This window comes from Neovison vison, chromosome 6, assembly GCF_020171115.1.
Source record: "Neovison vison isolate M4711 chromosome 6, ASM_NN_V1, whole genome shotgun sequence".
NCBI classification, from domain to species: domain Eukaryota; kingdom Metazoa; phylum Chordata; class Mammalia; order Carnivora; family Mustelidae; genus Neogale; species Neogale vison.
In genome coordinates, this window is record NC_058096.1 from 171,250,407 (window position 1) to 171,263,255 (window position 12,849).

General features: G+C 43.8%; 1 protein-coding gene across 6 annotated transcripts in view; it reads left to right on the forward strand.

The window, feature by feature from the left end:
* VGLL4 (vestigial like family member 4) overlaps positions 1–12,849 on the forward strand; it is a 158,698-nt gene that overhangs the window by 103,378 nt on the left and 42,471 nt on the right. For all 6 annotated transcript variants that reach the window (XM_044252991.1, XM_044252992.1, XM_044252994.1 and 3 more), the window contains one exon: positions 12,188–12,377. In XM_044252991.1, the coding sequence (XP_044108926.1) occupies positions 12,188–12,377 (190 nt within the window). The remainder of the gene's footprint in view (positions 1–12,187; positions 12,378–12,849) is intronic.

A 12,849-nucleotide genomic window follows, 5' to 3' on the forward strand; every position in this document is an offset into this window, starting at 1 on the left:
CCTGGTTATTAGGCACTTGAATTGTGTGCTTGCCTGAGTTCTTAACGCTGCTTTCACTCTCCCAGTCTTGGGTGTCACTCTCAGTATTTGAACTGCGTCCTATTTCAATCCTTGGGAAATTCAGTCTGTGGCTTCTGAAACCAGCATGTGTAGCAATGATAAGTAATACAGTGAGTTAATGCATCTCTGTGGGATAACAGCATCCATGAGGATGTTTGTCCCATCTTTTTTTTTCTTTTTTTTAATATTTTATTTATTTATATGACAGAGAGAGGCAGAGAGGCAGGCAGAGAAAGGAGGAAGCAGGCTCCCTGCTGAGCAGAGAGCTCGATGCAGGGGGGCTTGATCCCGGGACCTGGAGATCATGACCTGAGCCAAAGGCAGAGGCTTAACGCACTGAGCCACCCAGGTGCCCTGTTTGTCCCATCTTGACAACCTGCCCTCTTCAGCTCTGTTGGTGGTTTGGAGCTGATAATGAGATTTCATATTTGGAATAGGTAGGCCCGTATGTGACCTTCAGCAGTCAATATGCCAATGTGTGTAACGATTCTGAATTGGTTCCTGGTAGTATCCTTTTATTCCTCAGGGTCTGGACTAGAATATATTTCAGAGACTATAGCAAACGTGATGGTATGGCTCAAAAAATCTGAAGCTTTTGAGTTGGAGGCAGACAGTGTTAGAATGTCCCCTGGACTGTGATGTTGGTCGGCCTTACGACATGGTGTCAGAGGAGGTACTCCGGGCAGGGGGCGGCAGTGTGCCTCTGGGTTGGCTTTGGGAAGTGAAGAGGAATATGAATTGGCCGAGAGGGACTCTGAATGCATTCTGGTAGGGAGAAAGGTGTATGGAAGCCAGCATATGGAGTTGAGTGTGTGCCTGGGGTGGAAGTGGTGCCAGTTTTCTGAGCACCAACTATGTGCCAGCCATTCCGCCGAGTTTCTTGTTGAATCTTTGAACTAGCTCGGGGCCTGCCTATGTGTGGGTTCCCATGGTCATTTTCACACATGTGGAAAAAGTCATAGAAAATCGGGTAACTGCCCCCAGCTGACCTGCTGGTCCCCAGTGGAACACATTGGAAATGCTCACTCACCCATGCTCCTCGGCACAGTCTCCTGACCTTTAAAGTTAGTTGGTGGAAACTGTGTATGTGCGAACTTTATGGGAGAAGAGGAACGTTCACAAATACTGAGAGTGATGTTTGGAGAAGTCTCTTTTGCCCCCATCATCTCATCCTTTATTTTTAATTTTTTAAAAAAAGATTTTATTTATTTATTTGACACAGAAAGAGCACAAGAAGGGGGAGCAGCAGGCAGAGGCTGAGCAGGGAGCCTGATGCAGGACTTGATCCTGGGACCCTGGGATCATGACCTGAACCGAAGGCAGATGACTAGCCAAGTAGGCAGAGAGGCAGGCAGAGACAGAGATGGGAAAGCAGGCTCCCTGCTGAGCAGAGAGCCTGATGTGGGGCTCAATCCCAGGACCCTGGGATCATGACCTGAGCTGCAGGCAGAGGCTTTAACCCACTGAGCCACCCAGGCACCCCTCATCTCATCCTTTAAATGGAAATGTTATCTGATAGATTTAAACACAGTACAGTACATGGCCTCTTTTGGGCTGGGAACTTTTGATAAGTTTTCAGTGATTCACGCAGAAGTCCTTGAAGGTAGATGAAGAAATGGGGGCTCTTGAGAGAGGTGAAGAGACTTTGCCAAGATCACTTTTTCTGATTCCCAAACCCTCTTCTGTAGAGTTTCTCTGCTGGGCTACTGTAGTGAGGGGTACCGAAAGAAGTGAGGTACTCCTGCCCATGGGTATGGTGTTATAGAGTGAGCTGGGCACCAGTAGACTCTACTATAGGCAGACTGTTATGAGTCTATTCCAGAGGTTATGAGGTATCAGAGGAGGGAAGGTCTCCAAGCTCACCTTTCCCTCCCAACATTGTCTTTTTTTTTTTTTCCCTTTCTTTTCCCCTTTCCTCCTCCAGTGGTCAGTGATTTATCATAAGGCTTAATCCTCCAGAAGCTCCTGGCCCAGTCATACTCTCCAGAATTCCTTTCACGTGAAGAATGTTTTGAGAACACAGATACTAGCACATTACCTTCGATGTTTAACCTGTTGCACACCAGAGGTCTTAAAGAGAGAGTTTCTTTGGGTATTTTTCCCCACATACATTACCCACTTCCATTTACCATTTCCTCCACAGCTTAATTTCTCTATTTTATGGAAACTAGAGTCCCTCAGGAGGCAGCTCAACTGTTGAAGAGGCTAGAACAAGCCTTTTTCTCTTCAGCTTGTTTGGTGATTCCTTCTAAACATTTATGAGCTCTACCATGGAGGAAATTGAGCCTGATTCTAAGACCATCTGTAAAATCTGTAATTCTCCTCCTTCTCATTAGCAGTAACTTGTCACAAAAGTAGTTTTTCTGGTAAATATAGTGAAGAATTTCTGCTGTTATAGGGTCTTATCCATTAAGGAAGTTTCTGGACGTTTGGGACTAAAAGGTTCTTGGGCTGCCTTTATTGGGTCACATGTTGGTGCTGGACCCTCTGACAGGGATTTGCGAGGAACTGTGACACATTATGTCGATGTTCTAATATCCAGGCAGACACAGCCCTTCCGGCTTCATTGGTAGAGGAAAGCAGTGCTTACACCCCGAGACTGGGCTTCCTGATTGACTTTGAATCCTCTGCAGCTCAGTCAGAACCACAGTCTAGGGTTGGAGGACCAGGAATAGAAGTTGGTGTGGTCACTGGTCTGGCTCAGGAAACCAAGGACACAGACAATTGTTAGATCTTTTGAGTCCCAGTTGTGATTTATGAAAGCTGAAACCCAGCCTGATTCTGAAATCTGATCTTTAGCCTCATTGTGTCGTTGCTAGATACCTGAATTTTTCTTTAAGCTGAAGTGATATGTATAGTAAGACATTAATTTCAGTTCTCTTACTTGGTGATCATTTCACCGAGGTTACAATATTTTTAAAAAAGATGTATTTATTTATTTGAGGGGGATGGTGGGGGCAGAGGGGAAGCAAACTCCCCACTGAATGGAACCCCCACCTGCTCAGTGGGGCTCAGTCATGGTCTGAGCCGAAACCAAGAGTCAGCTGCTTAACTCACTGCCTGAACCACCCAGGCGCCCCCGAGATTACAGTGTTGCATATTCCCTGAAGCTACTGTTAAATTGTAAAGTTGAGTTCAGAAGAGCAAATGAGGTTGCAGGGATTTTCTTTTTTTAATCCCCAAAACAACATTATTTTAAGCGGTATAAAACGTAATTAAATGAATAGCAACATATGGATGTGAATATAATAATTTTTAATTGACTTCAGAATATCTTCCATTAGTGCTTTTTTATATTCAGATTAGCCTTTCTAGTCAATTTATTTAACATATATTGTCTATTCAGAACGGAGTTTGAGAATTCTAGACATTTTAGTGTTCCCCTGGATTTTTTTTTTTTTTTTTTTTTTACCCTTTTTATACCGGTCCTTATAGAATTACAGATGTTTAAAACCATTAAGGATTGAGGACACCAGCCCCCCCCAACCTCCCACCCTTCCACATGCACCAGCACTGTCTTGAAGCAGGTACTACCCAGACCTGCTCTGCAGGGTTCTCTCCTTCACCTGTGCAGCTAAGAGAACACCCTGCTCATTTGTGCTGAAGCTCTACACTTTTCCAGGAGCCCAGCCAAGATGTCCACTCCACTCTCTCTCAGTGTTGACCCATTGGTCTCCTCTCCTCTGTGACTTCTAATCCCAAAGCAGCATCCAGGCATCTTGAGCAGTCCTGCTGTGTTAGGTGAGCTGGAATAGATGAGGTGGCCGGAACTGTTTGGTTCCAAACTGAAGAGCTTTCTTCTTGAAAACAGACAAGGGTTTTACACCTGTCCTCACCACTCTTCTTCCCTCCCTACTGGTTGGTCCTCCTTGTGCTCTTCAGCTCTGGCACCATAACAAAGCACCCCAGACTGGGGGCTTAACAAGTGTTTGTTGTGTCACAGTTCTGGAGGCTGGAAGTCTGAGGGCAGGAGGTCAGCAGAGGCGGTTTCTTCTGGAGCCTCTATCCTTGGCTTGCAGATGGCGGTCTTCATGTTAATATGGTTTCCTTCTGTGCGTGTCTGTGTCTTCATCTCTTTTTAGAAGCATACCAATTTACAGGATTAGGGCCCACCCTAATGACCTCATTTAACCTTAATTATTTCTGTAGAGACCCTGTTCCCAAATACAGTCATAGTCTGAGATACTGGGGTTAGGACTTACAGATTTTGGGGGTACAAAACTCAGCCCACAACACTGCCCTTTTGGACTTCCCCTCCTGTTCTCTCTTCCTTCGTCCCACTTTTATTTTATTTTTTAAAGATTTTATTTATTAATTTGAGAGAGAGAGAGTTAGCTAGAGAGCACAAGCAGAGGGAGCAGCAGGTGGAGGGAGATGAGGGAGGTGCAGGTTCCCCACTGAGCAGGGACCCTGATACAGGGTTCAATCCCAGGACTCTGAGGTCACGACTTAAGCCAAAGGCAGACGCTTAACCCACTGAGCCACCCAGGTGTCCCTCCCACTTCTTTTCCTTAACCTGATAAAGCATCCTGCACAGCTATAAAGAATATGAAAATGGAGGGATCTGAATGCCGTGTTTGTCCTTCCAGCTCTTCTCTGGGTCAGCTCTATGACCTTGAGCAGTTCACTTAATTCTTGAAACACTAGTTTCCTCAGCTACAATTCAGGAATCATTCTTCCCTTCTTGCAATATAAAACTTTAGTAAGAAAAAACCAGAGTGACAGATCCTATTTTTAAATGCTTTAAAAGTAAAATATACTGACATAAGATACAGGAAAGCTCAGACGAAGTGTAATGTTTACAGGATTATTTGGATTACTTGAAATTCTGATTACAACGGGGTATGTTTCAACTCCACATTTACTGTGTTTTCTTACCCTTAATCATATTATTAGCAGCCAGCAATATACCATAAGCATTTTTCTTTTTTTCCTGAGCAATCTTCTTGTTGCTCTGAAAAGACCAGAGCTGCTCAAATCATACACAGCTGGGGGTCTGGCCTCCCCTGCCTGGCTGACTGTACAAGAGTGACCTTTCACTGAGGGTTGGCCTCCAGATGTGAGATTGGGCTCTGCAGGTCTCCTGCTGTGGCACAAGAGTGGCGGTGGGAAAGGGGTGGGGGCGGGGTGGGGGCGGGGTGGGGGCGAGGGGGCGCGGTCACTGAGTTGTAGAATCAATTGTAATCCCTGCTCTGCTGGCAGACACTACGTCACGTCTTTTATCTCTGCTGGCTCACCCGGGTTTCATCATGTTGCCTAACAGCCCTTCTCACAAAAAGAAAAAAAGGAACCAGAATGGGGATAGCCACCAGTTGAACTGTGTGAAAGGGGTTGACTTCACGGTCTTCTCTCCAGCTGCTAGTCCCTGAGACAAAGAAGTATTATTTGAAAGAGAACGAGTAAGCCCGGGGCTGCTGCCCTGCACAGTCTCGTGTGTGAGAGGAGAGGGCTGCTGTTTATCTGGGTGACTCTTGCCAGTGGGGTGATGTCAGTCTGGTGGCCGTGGGCTGTGGTCAGACAGGAGACGTTTCCACGTAGCCCAGAGGCTTGTGGGTGTCGGGGGGAACTGAGCTGTGGTTTTACTTTGATTTAGGTTCAAACATGATAAAAGGGCTGGGGGTGGGGAGTAGAACATCAAGTCTTAAACACCACAACCATTTAGATTGTGGAAGAAAGCTTTGGAGCAAGGAAGGCAATACAGATTTTTGTGAAAAATCTACCCTTAAAAATTAAAGCAAGATACTTTTTCTGTTTTTCCTACAGTCGTTACCTTCCCCTTCTCCGAAAACACAGACACTGCCATTTCAGCCTTGTATTATTTGACTAATCTTCAAAAAAAAAAAAAAGACCAAAAAAATGCCTTGATTTTGATTAATTCCTCATGAGGCTTGCCACAGTCTTTTTTTTTTTTTTTTAAGATTTTATTTATTTATCTGATAGAGATCACAAGTAGGCAGAGAGGCAGGCCGGGGTGGGGGGGATTGGGGAGGGTTGGGAAGCAGGCTCCCTGCTGAGCAGAGAACCGATGCCATGCTGGCTTGATCCCAGGGCCCTGGGATCCTGACCTGAGCCGAAGGCAGAGGCTTTAACCCACTGAGCCACCCAGGCGCCCCTAGTATACTTGCTTTTTAATTGCATCTCCTTCAAGGATGAGGTAAGTTAGGAATACTTAGTGGGGTCTGGTTTTTTTTCCCTATTGTGTAAAGGGTGCCCTATAAAAGTTGACTATTTCTTGATCAGTGGTTAAAGTGTAACTTAACTTTGGAAGATGTGCATTACCGAGAACAGAGATCTTTTGAGCCGAAGTTAAGCCATCATGGCCATGTAATCAAACCGTTTAATTCTATAAATGAAGAAGCAGAGCTAACAAGGTGGATGCTGTTTTGAAGGCTCTGCAGTTGGGTTCCATGCGTATCCATTCTGAGATGCACCATTATCTTGTTTTCCCACTAAGAAAGAAACTGCCTTGCTTATTAAAATATGCCAGTTGATTGTTAAGACAAACTCAGGCTTAGCTCTATTAAAATGTAGGAAGTAAAGCGTCTTGTTAGAATCTTTGCAGGATTCTAAAACGAGGCCCCAGAGCCTGCTTCTCCTTCTGCCTGCAGCTCTCCCTGCTTGTGCTCTCTCTCTCTCTCTCTGAGACAGATACATTTTAAAAAGTTAAAAAAAATACCAAATACATTTTGAAAATTGAACGTCCTTTGTTATAATCAGAATTTTTTTTTTTAAGTTAAATTGACAATTGTAATGAGGGCAACTTGAGAAACTTGAAACACCAGGCTACTGAGATTTTTCTCCTGCTTAATCCTGAAAAAGAGAGATAATCCTTTCTTCCTTTTCATTTACCAAACCATTGTGAAATTTAGAATACACGTTAGTTCAAGAGCAAAAAGTCCTTTGCACCTCAAGGTAAGTTCCTTTTGGCGTGTATTCTTTCCTCCCCTGCTTGTGGTCAGGGTCTGTATAAGTTTCATCAGTTGTCTCTGCGACTGCCCTTCACACAGCCTTCAGCATGCAGCAGGCGCTCACACATGCAGTCCAATTACAAGCCGAGCTGGAGCTTAACAGAACTCTGATGAATCCAAGTGTCTCCGTAGCCTCAAGCGGTTCCTTCCCTGCTTTGCCTTTTCTTAACTTAATAATATTAAAAAAATAATAATTTGACTTCAACATTGTAGAGAGCTTGTAGCTGTCATAGCAAAAGGTTGATTTTTTATTCCAGGAGAAATAAATGAATAGATGCTTGTTCTTATGTAACAGTTCAGTGTGAAAAACCCGAGGCAGGAAAGGAACTAATAATATTGGAGGGTTTTTTCATCTACTTATAAATATATTTTTATTTTTAGGGGTGATATTTTTGAGATATTCACACACCAGTGTAATTTTCACCTGTGTAACGTATACAATCCAGTGGTTTTTAGTATATTCACAGAGTTCAGCAACCTTTACCACAGTCCATGTTAGAACATTTTCATCCATCATCCCCGAAAGAAGCCCTGCATTCACGGGCAGTTACTTTCCAAATGGTGTAACACCTCCCCCCACAACAGTCACTACTGTACTTTTTGCCTCTTCACATTTGCCTATCCTGGATGTTTCATGTCTGTGGAATCAGGCAGTATGTGGCCTTCTGTATCTGGCTTCCTTCACTTCTCCTACTGTTTTCTAGGTTCATCTGTGAATCAGTACTTCATTACTTTTTATGGCTGAATAATGTTCCATCATATGGATAGATTACATGTTTTCTGTACCAATGTGTCACTTGCTGAGCATTTGGGGTTTTGACTGTCTTATGAATAATGTTGCTCTGAACATTCATAGAAGTTTTTATGTGAATACGTGTTTTAATTTCTCCTGGTTAAATGCCTTGGTGTGGAATTGCTGGCTTATATGGTAACTCTGTGTTTAACCATTCGAGGAACTGCCCAGAATTGTTTTCCACAGCAACTGCACTGTTTTGCATTTACACCAGCAGTGCATGAGGGTCCCAGATTCCTCACATCCTTGTCAACACTTGTCACTTTCTGTCTTTTGATTATAGCCCCACTAGTGTGTGTAAAGTGGTATTTCATTGTAGTTTTGATTTCTGGTTTCCTGACCACTAATGAAGTTAGACATTTTTTTAAATTTTTTTTAAAGATTTTATTTATTTATATGGCAGACAGAGATCACAAGCAGGCAGAGAGGCAGGCAGAGAGAGAAGAGGAAGCAAGCTCCCCGCTGAGCAGAGAGCCTGATGTGGGGCTCGATCCCAGGATGCTGGGATCATGACCTGGGCTGAAGGCAGAGGCTTTAACCCACTGAGCCACCCAGGTGCCCGTAGACATCTTTCTATGTACTTATTGGCTGTTTGCATATCTTTCTTTGAGAAACGGCTATTTAGATCTTTTCCTATTTTCAAATTGAGTTATTTTTATTGTTGAGTTTTGAGAGTTCTTTATATATTCTTAAATCTTTTGAAATTTCTTATTTTATGGCATCTTTGATCTTCAACATATCCTGTAACTCTCTAATATGGGCACCCCATTGCCCCGCCTCACTGCCCGAGTCCTTCAGGCAGTGTTTACCATCCATCTACTATGTGGAGGATACTGTGCTCTGCATTTTCAAGTATATAAAATGAATTAAACATCCCCTGCTTCAAGGAGCACAAAACCAAGTAGGAGGGCAAGTATCATAGGGATACATTTCTGTGGGTATTCAGAAGTGATGACTTTTAGATTGAGCAGTCAAGGAAGACAGCCTGAAGGAGGAGGCATTTTAAGTGGCCTTTGCTGGTTGCATAGAATTTAAGTACAAAAGATCAGAGGAAGAAACTGAGCAAAGGCCTTGGGGTTAGATGGTGAGATCCCTGAGCTGTGGTGTCCAGTCTGGTTTAACCTCTAGGGCTGACACTTTGAGAGCTTACAAAGGGGGATACTAGGAACAGAGACTGGGAAGGCCGTGGGGCCACCTGTTGGGTATGAATGCAGAAGCAGCCTGGAGTTTATTTCATCAGTGACTGTTTGGGGTCCTGCTGGGTTGACATAGCCAGAGTGCTGCCATGGAAGACTGAGTTTACAGAAATCTGTAGGATGATGGGGGTAGGGGGGGATCACTAAAAGCAGCACTGCTGTGTTTCTGGCTTGGGAACGGAGAAGTGCTTTAGAGGCCAAGAAGGCCTGTAGTTTAGGCAAAGCTGTAGAGGGAAGTGTGTGCCCATATTCACCTCGCCCTCAATACAGTGCCAATGTCCTGCCAGTGTCCTGATTCCCAGACTATGGGTTCTCTTCAGTTTTTCTAAAATAATTTTAACTTCCTTTGCCACCTAGACCATAATAAAAGCAAATCCCAGTTTGTAATACAAGGTGTTGCTCTAGGGTCCTTGAGTGGAGGCCCCCAAATGAACGATGGTACATAACTGAAAAAAACTATTTCTATACTTGTAACTGTGAATTTCTTCCCTTCTATCCGTGGTTTCTTTGCTCTGACCATGTGTGGGCCTTTCACAGTGTTTATGAGGGGATGTTACTCTGATGGGCAGAGGCCATGGCTTCTTGCTTATAGTAAACCATTCATCTGTGAACCTGAGCAGCTCCCTCCATGTCTAGGGGCACAGTTTTCTCTGTCCAGTGAGGGAATTCAAGTGTCCAGGGCCCCTTCCAGCACTAACAACATGCATGTCCCTTGTCTGTAGGGGATTTGGTATAGTTTGTCCTAGCCCTTAGGGGAAAAGAACCACCTGTGGTTCCTCTGTGGGTAGTTTACCTATCAGGTTAGAAATCCCAGTGTTTCCAAAGGATTCTTGTGGACTTTCTTCTTTCTATGTCAGACACCAGCCACTCGGTCTTAAAGATAAGAGTGGCATCTACTTGATGAGCTTCAACTGCTAACAAGCACAAACAAGCTTATATTACGATGGGAATTGGGGAGGGCGGTGGGAATGTTGTTCTCACTCAGAGTTTTGCCTTTTGCATAGCAGTGTGTGCGCGTATTGTACTGAGCAACTCTTCTTTTTTTGGAGTGATTTGAATTTGTTGCGGTGGCGGCAGGTTTCCATGGCAACAGCTGTTGCTACACATCTGGCATCTGATAAAATGGTTCCCAAAGCCCAGGGGTCCACACAGAGCCCAAGTGCTCGTCATCTCTGTTGAACCTGCCAAGGATGTGGAGAAACACAGGGAGGAGGGCATGGTGGCTCTGTGCCATGCTGATGAGGCTTGATTTGCAATTGCCGAGTTCCTGGGGGTATCATCAGGGTTCCTCCAAAAGTTACCTGAGCTACTGACACTTTACATTGGAAACGTCCTCTCCCTTTTCTGTGGAGCTGGAGGGTACAAGAGAGGGGAGCCTATTTGAAAAGAATATTTTCTGATTTATCACAATATAAATACTAGTATGGCTTTTTATTTGCTTGCATTTTTTTTAAGGTTTATTTATTTATTTGAGGAAGAATGGCAGAGGGAGAGAGAGTCTAAAGCAGACTCTGTGCTGAGTGTGGAGCCCACATGGGGCTCCATCCCATGGCCCTGAGATCACGACCTGTGCCCAAACCAAGAGTCGGACGCTTAACCGACTGTGCCACCCTGGAGCCCCTGTTTGCTTGCTTTTTTAAACCAAAAATTCATAAATAGGAAGTAGAGGACAACCAAAAATTCTACTGAATGTCCCAAGTGTGGCAGGCCAGCATATGGCCTGTTTTTAGGTATTTCATTTAAAATGGAAAGTTCCAGTTTGCTTTGGGGCCAAAATCTCTAAAAGAAATCCTGCCTGGAGGTGTATTATGGGGTCACTGTATATTTGCTAGTTTATATCTTGCTGACTAAATTGGCAAAAGTTTTATTTTTCCTGGTAAACGTTCAGGAGGCTTTTCCCTCACTCCTCTCCCTAACAAAATCATATTTGTCGTATGTGTATGAAGGAAACGACTGTTAAAACTGTCCACACATCTGTGATGATATGAAAATTAGTGGCGGCAAACAAAGATTTCCTTTCTTAGGTACCCCAGGGTCTCAGATGAAGTTGACTTTACCCTAATATTTCTTTCAAATTGTGACCAAGTGAAAACAAAATCGGCCACGCCTTAGAGGCCAATATGAATGAATAGTGACATGACAAAAGGGTGATTATTTGTGAAAAACTTAGGTACCCTCATATGACTTAGAAAAAAACTAGAAGTTTTCTCTTCAAGTATAATTCTTATTTATAAATTTTAGGTATAAAACATTTATGACAATAAAGGGTTATGTTTATTTTAGTTAATAATGAAGCACAAAGTTATTACTTAGTACAAAATCTTTTTAATTACAGGAATGAAAAGCTCCAAGATGTTGAATCAAATCACAATGTGGATTCTAATTTGAGCGTTTAACTTTGAAAGTGTTTGAGAACTGCACCTGTGTATTAAACTCATGACAAATTATATGCAGATACTTTGTGCTGATAATAGTAAAAAAAATATATATTTAATGTGCCATTTTTAGTGTTTATTTTTTATTAAGCAGTGTGTTTTCATTTCTCTTAACATTTTGGGCAAATATGTGAATTATTAACCCATAAATTTTCCTCATTCTTTAAAAAAAATAACATACCAAAATTGTAATAAAAAAGAAACAGGCAAGAAAAGTGAGTTTCTAGTCGTGATCTAATGAAGCCTGTGTTAGGTCATTCTCTTCTAGGTATAGAGTCCAATACCCACACATCAAAAGATCTTTGTTGTTTTAAATTAACTTTTGAGATGGTTTGTGGTCAGTACTTTTACCCATCTGTTACTTCACTGCAACTTTCAATTTTAAACTCTACCCTAAAGAGTTGGTGAAGACGTGGTAATTGCGTGTCACGATGGAGGTGTTAGCAAATCAGCACGGCGTGCACCCTAACCATGCACAGTGCCCTATATCCCTTACATCTCAGTAAAGCTGGGGGAGGGGAGGGCGTTATTGTGTAGAAAACCACGTTTGTGTAAAACGTCCTGTGCTTGGCAGTTCACCTCGCGCTCAGGCCATGTTCCGAGAATGGCAGGCCGCCCGTTCGGTTGCCAAAACTTTCCACTGGGAGTAGTTTTGCAAGGGGTGGGCGGGCAAGCGGCGCACCGAGGTGGGGGCGTTTCACCTCCTTGGTGACGACATCATCTCTCTTTGCGTAGGTGAAGCTGCTCTCAGGGGAGAACCCAGGATGCAGACCCTCCCTGTGGCTTCTGCCCTCACCAGTCACCGCACAGGCCCTCCGCCCATCAGTCCCAGCAAGCGGAAGTTCAGCGTGGAGCAAGGGGACGACGACCTGGACTGTGAAAACGACCATGCTTCTAAGATGAGTCGCATCTTCAACCCCCATCTGTGAGTTCCTTCTTTCTGAAGTGAAGGCGTTCTGGTGGTGGCTTCCGTGTGCTCTGTGCTGGGGCCGTGTTCTCTTGCAACTTCGTGCCGGCTGTGAAGTGAAAGAATGAACAGTGCTTACCTGCCAGGCGGGAGATTAACTGTTTTTAATAACATGAGAGATGACATCTTCTTTCCTTCCAAATTATTTGTATGACTGTGTGTGTGTGTGTGTTCATGTTCCCCATGGATGTTAGCTTTCTCTTCCAGCTTCTGAGCAGTGGTTGTCTGAAGACTGCCTTTTCTTGCCTGTATCACTGATGGGTGTTAGGAGAATACATCTTTGGTGAATGTCTTATGGAAATGTCCAGGAAATGGAAGGAAAGGTTAGCCCCTGAGCAGACCTATGTAAAATGTTTTGCTTAGGAGTCTAGGCTTGTACACATTAAGAAGTACAGTAGCGGGGCACCCGGGTGGCTCAGTCGGTTAAGCG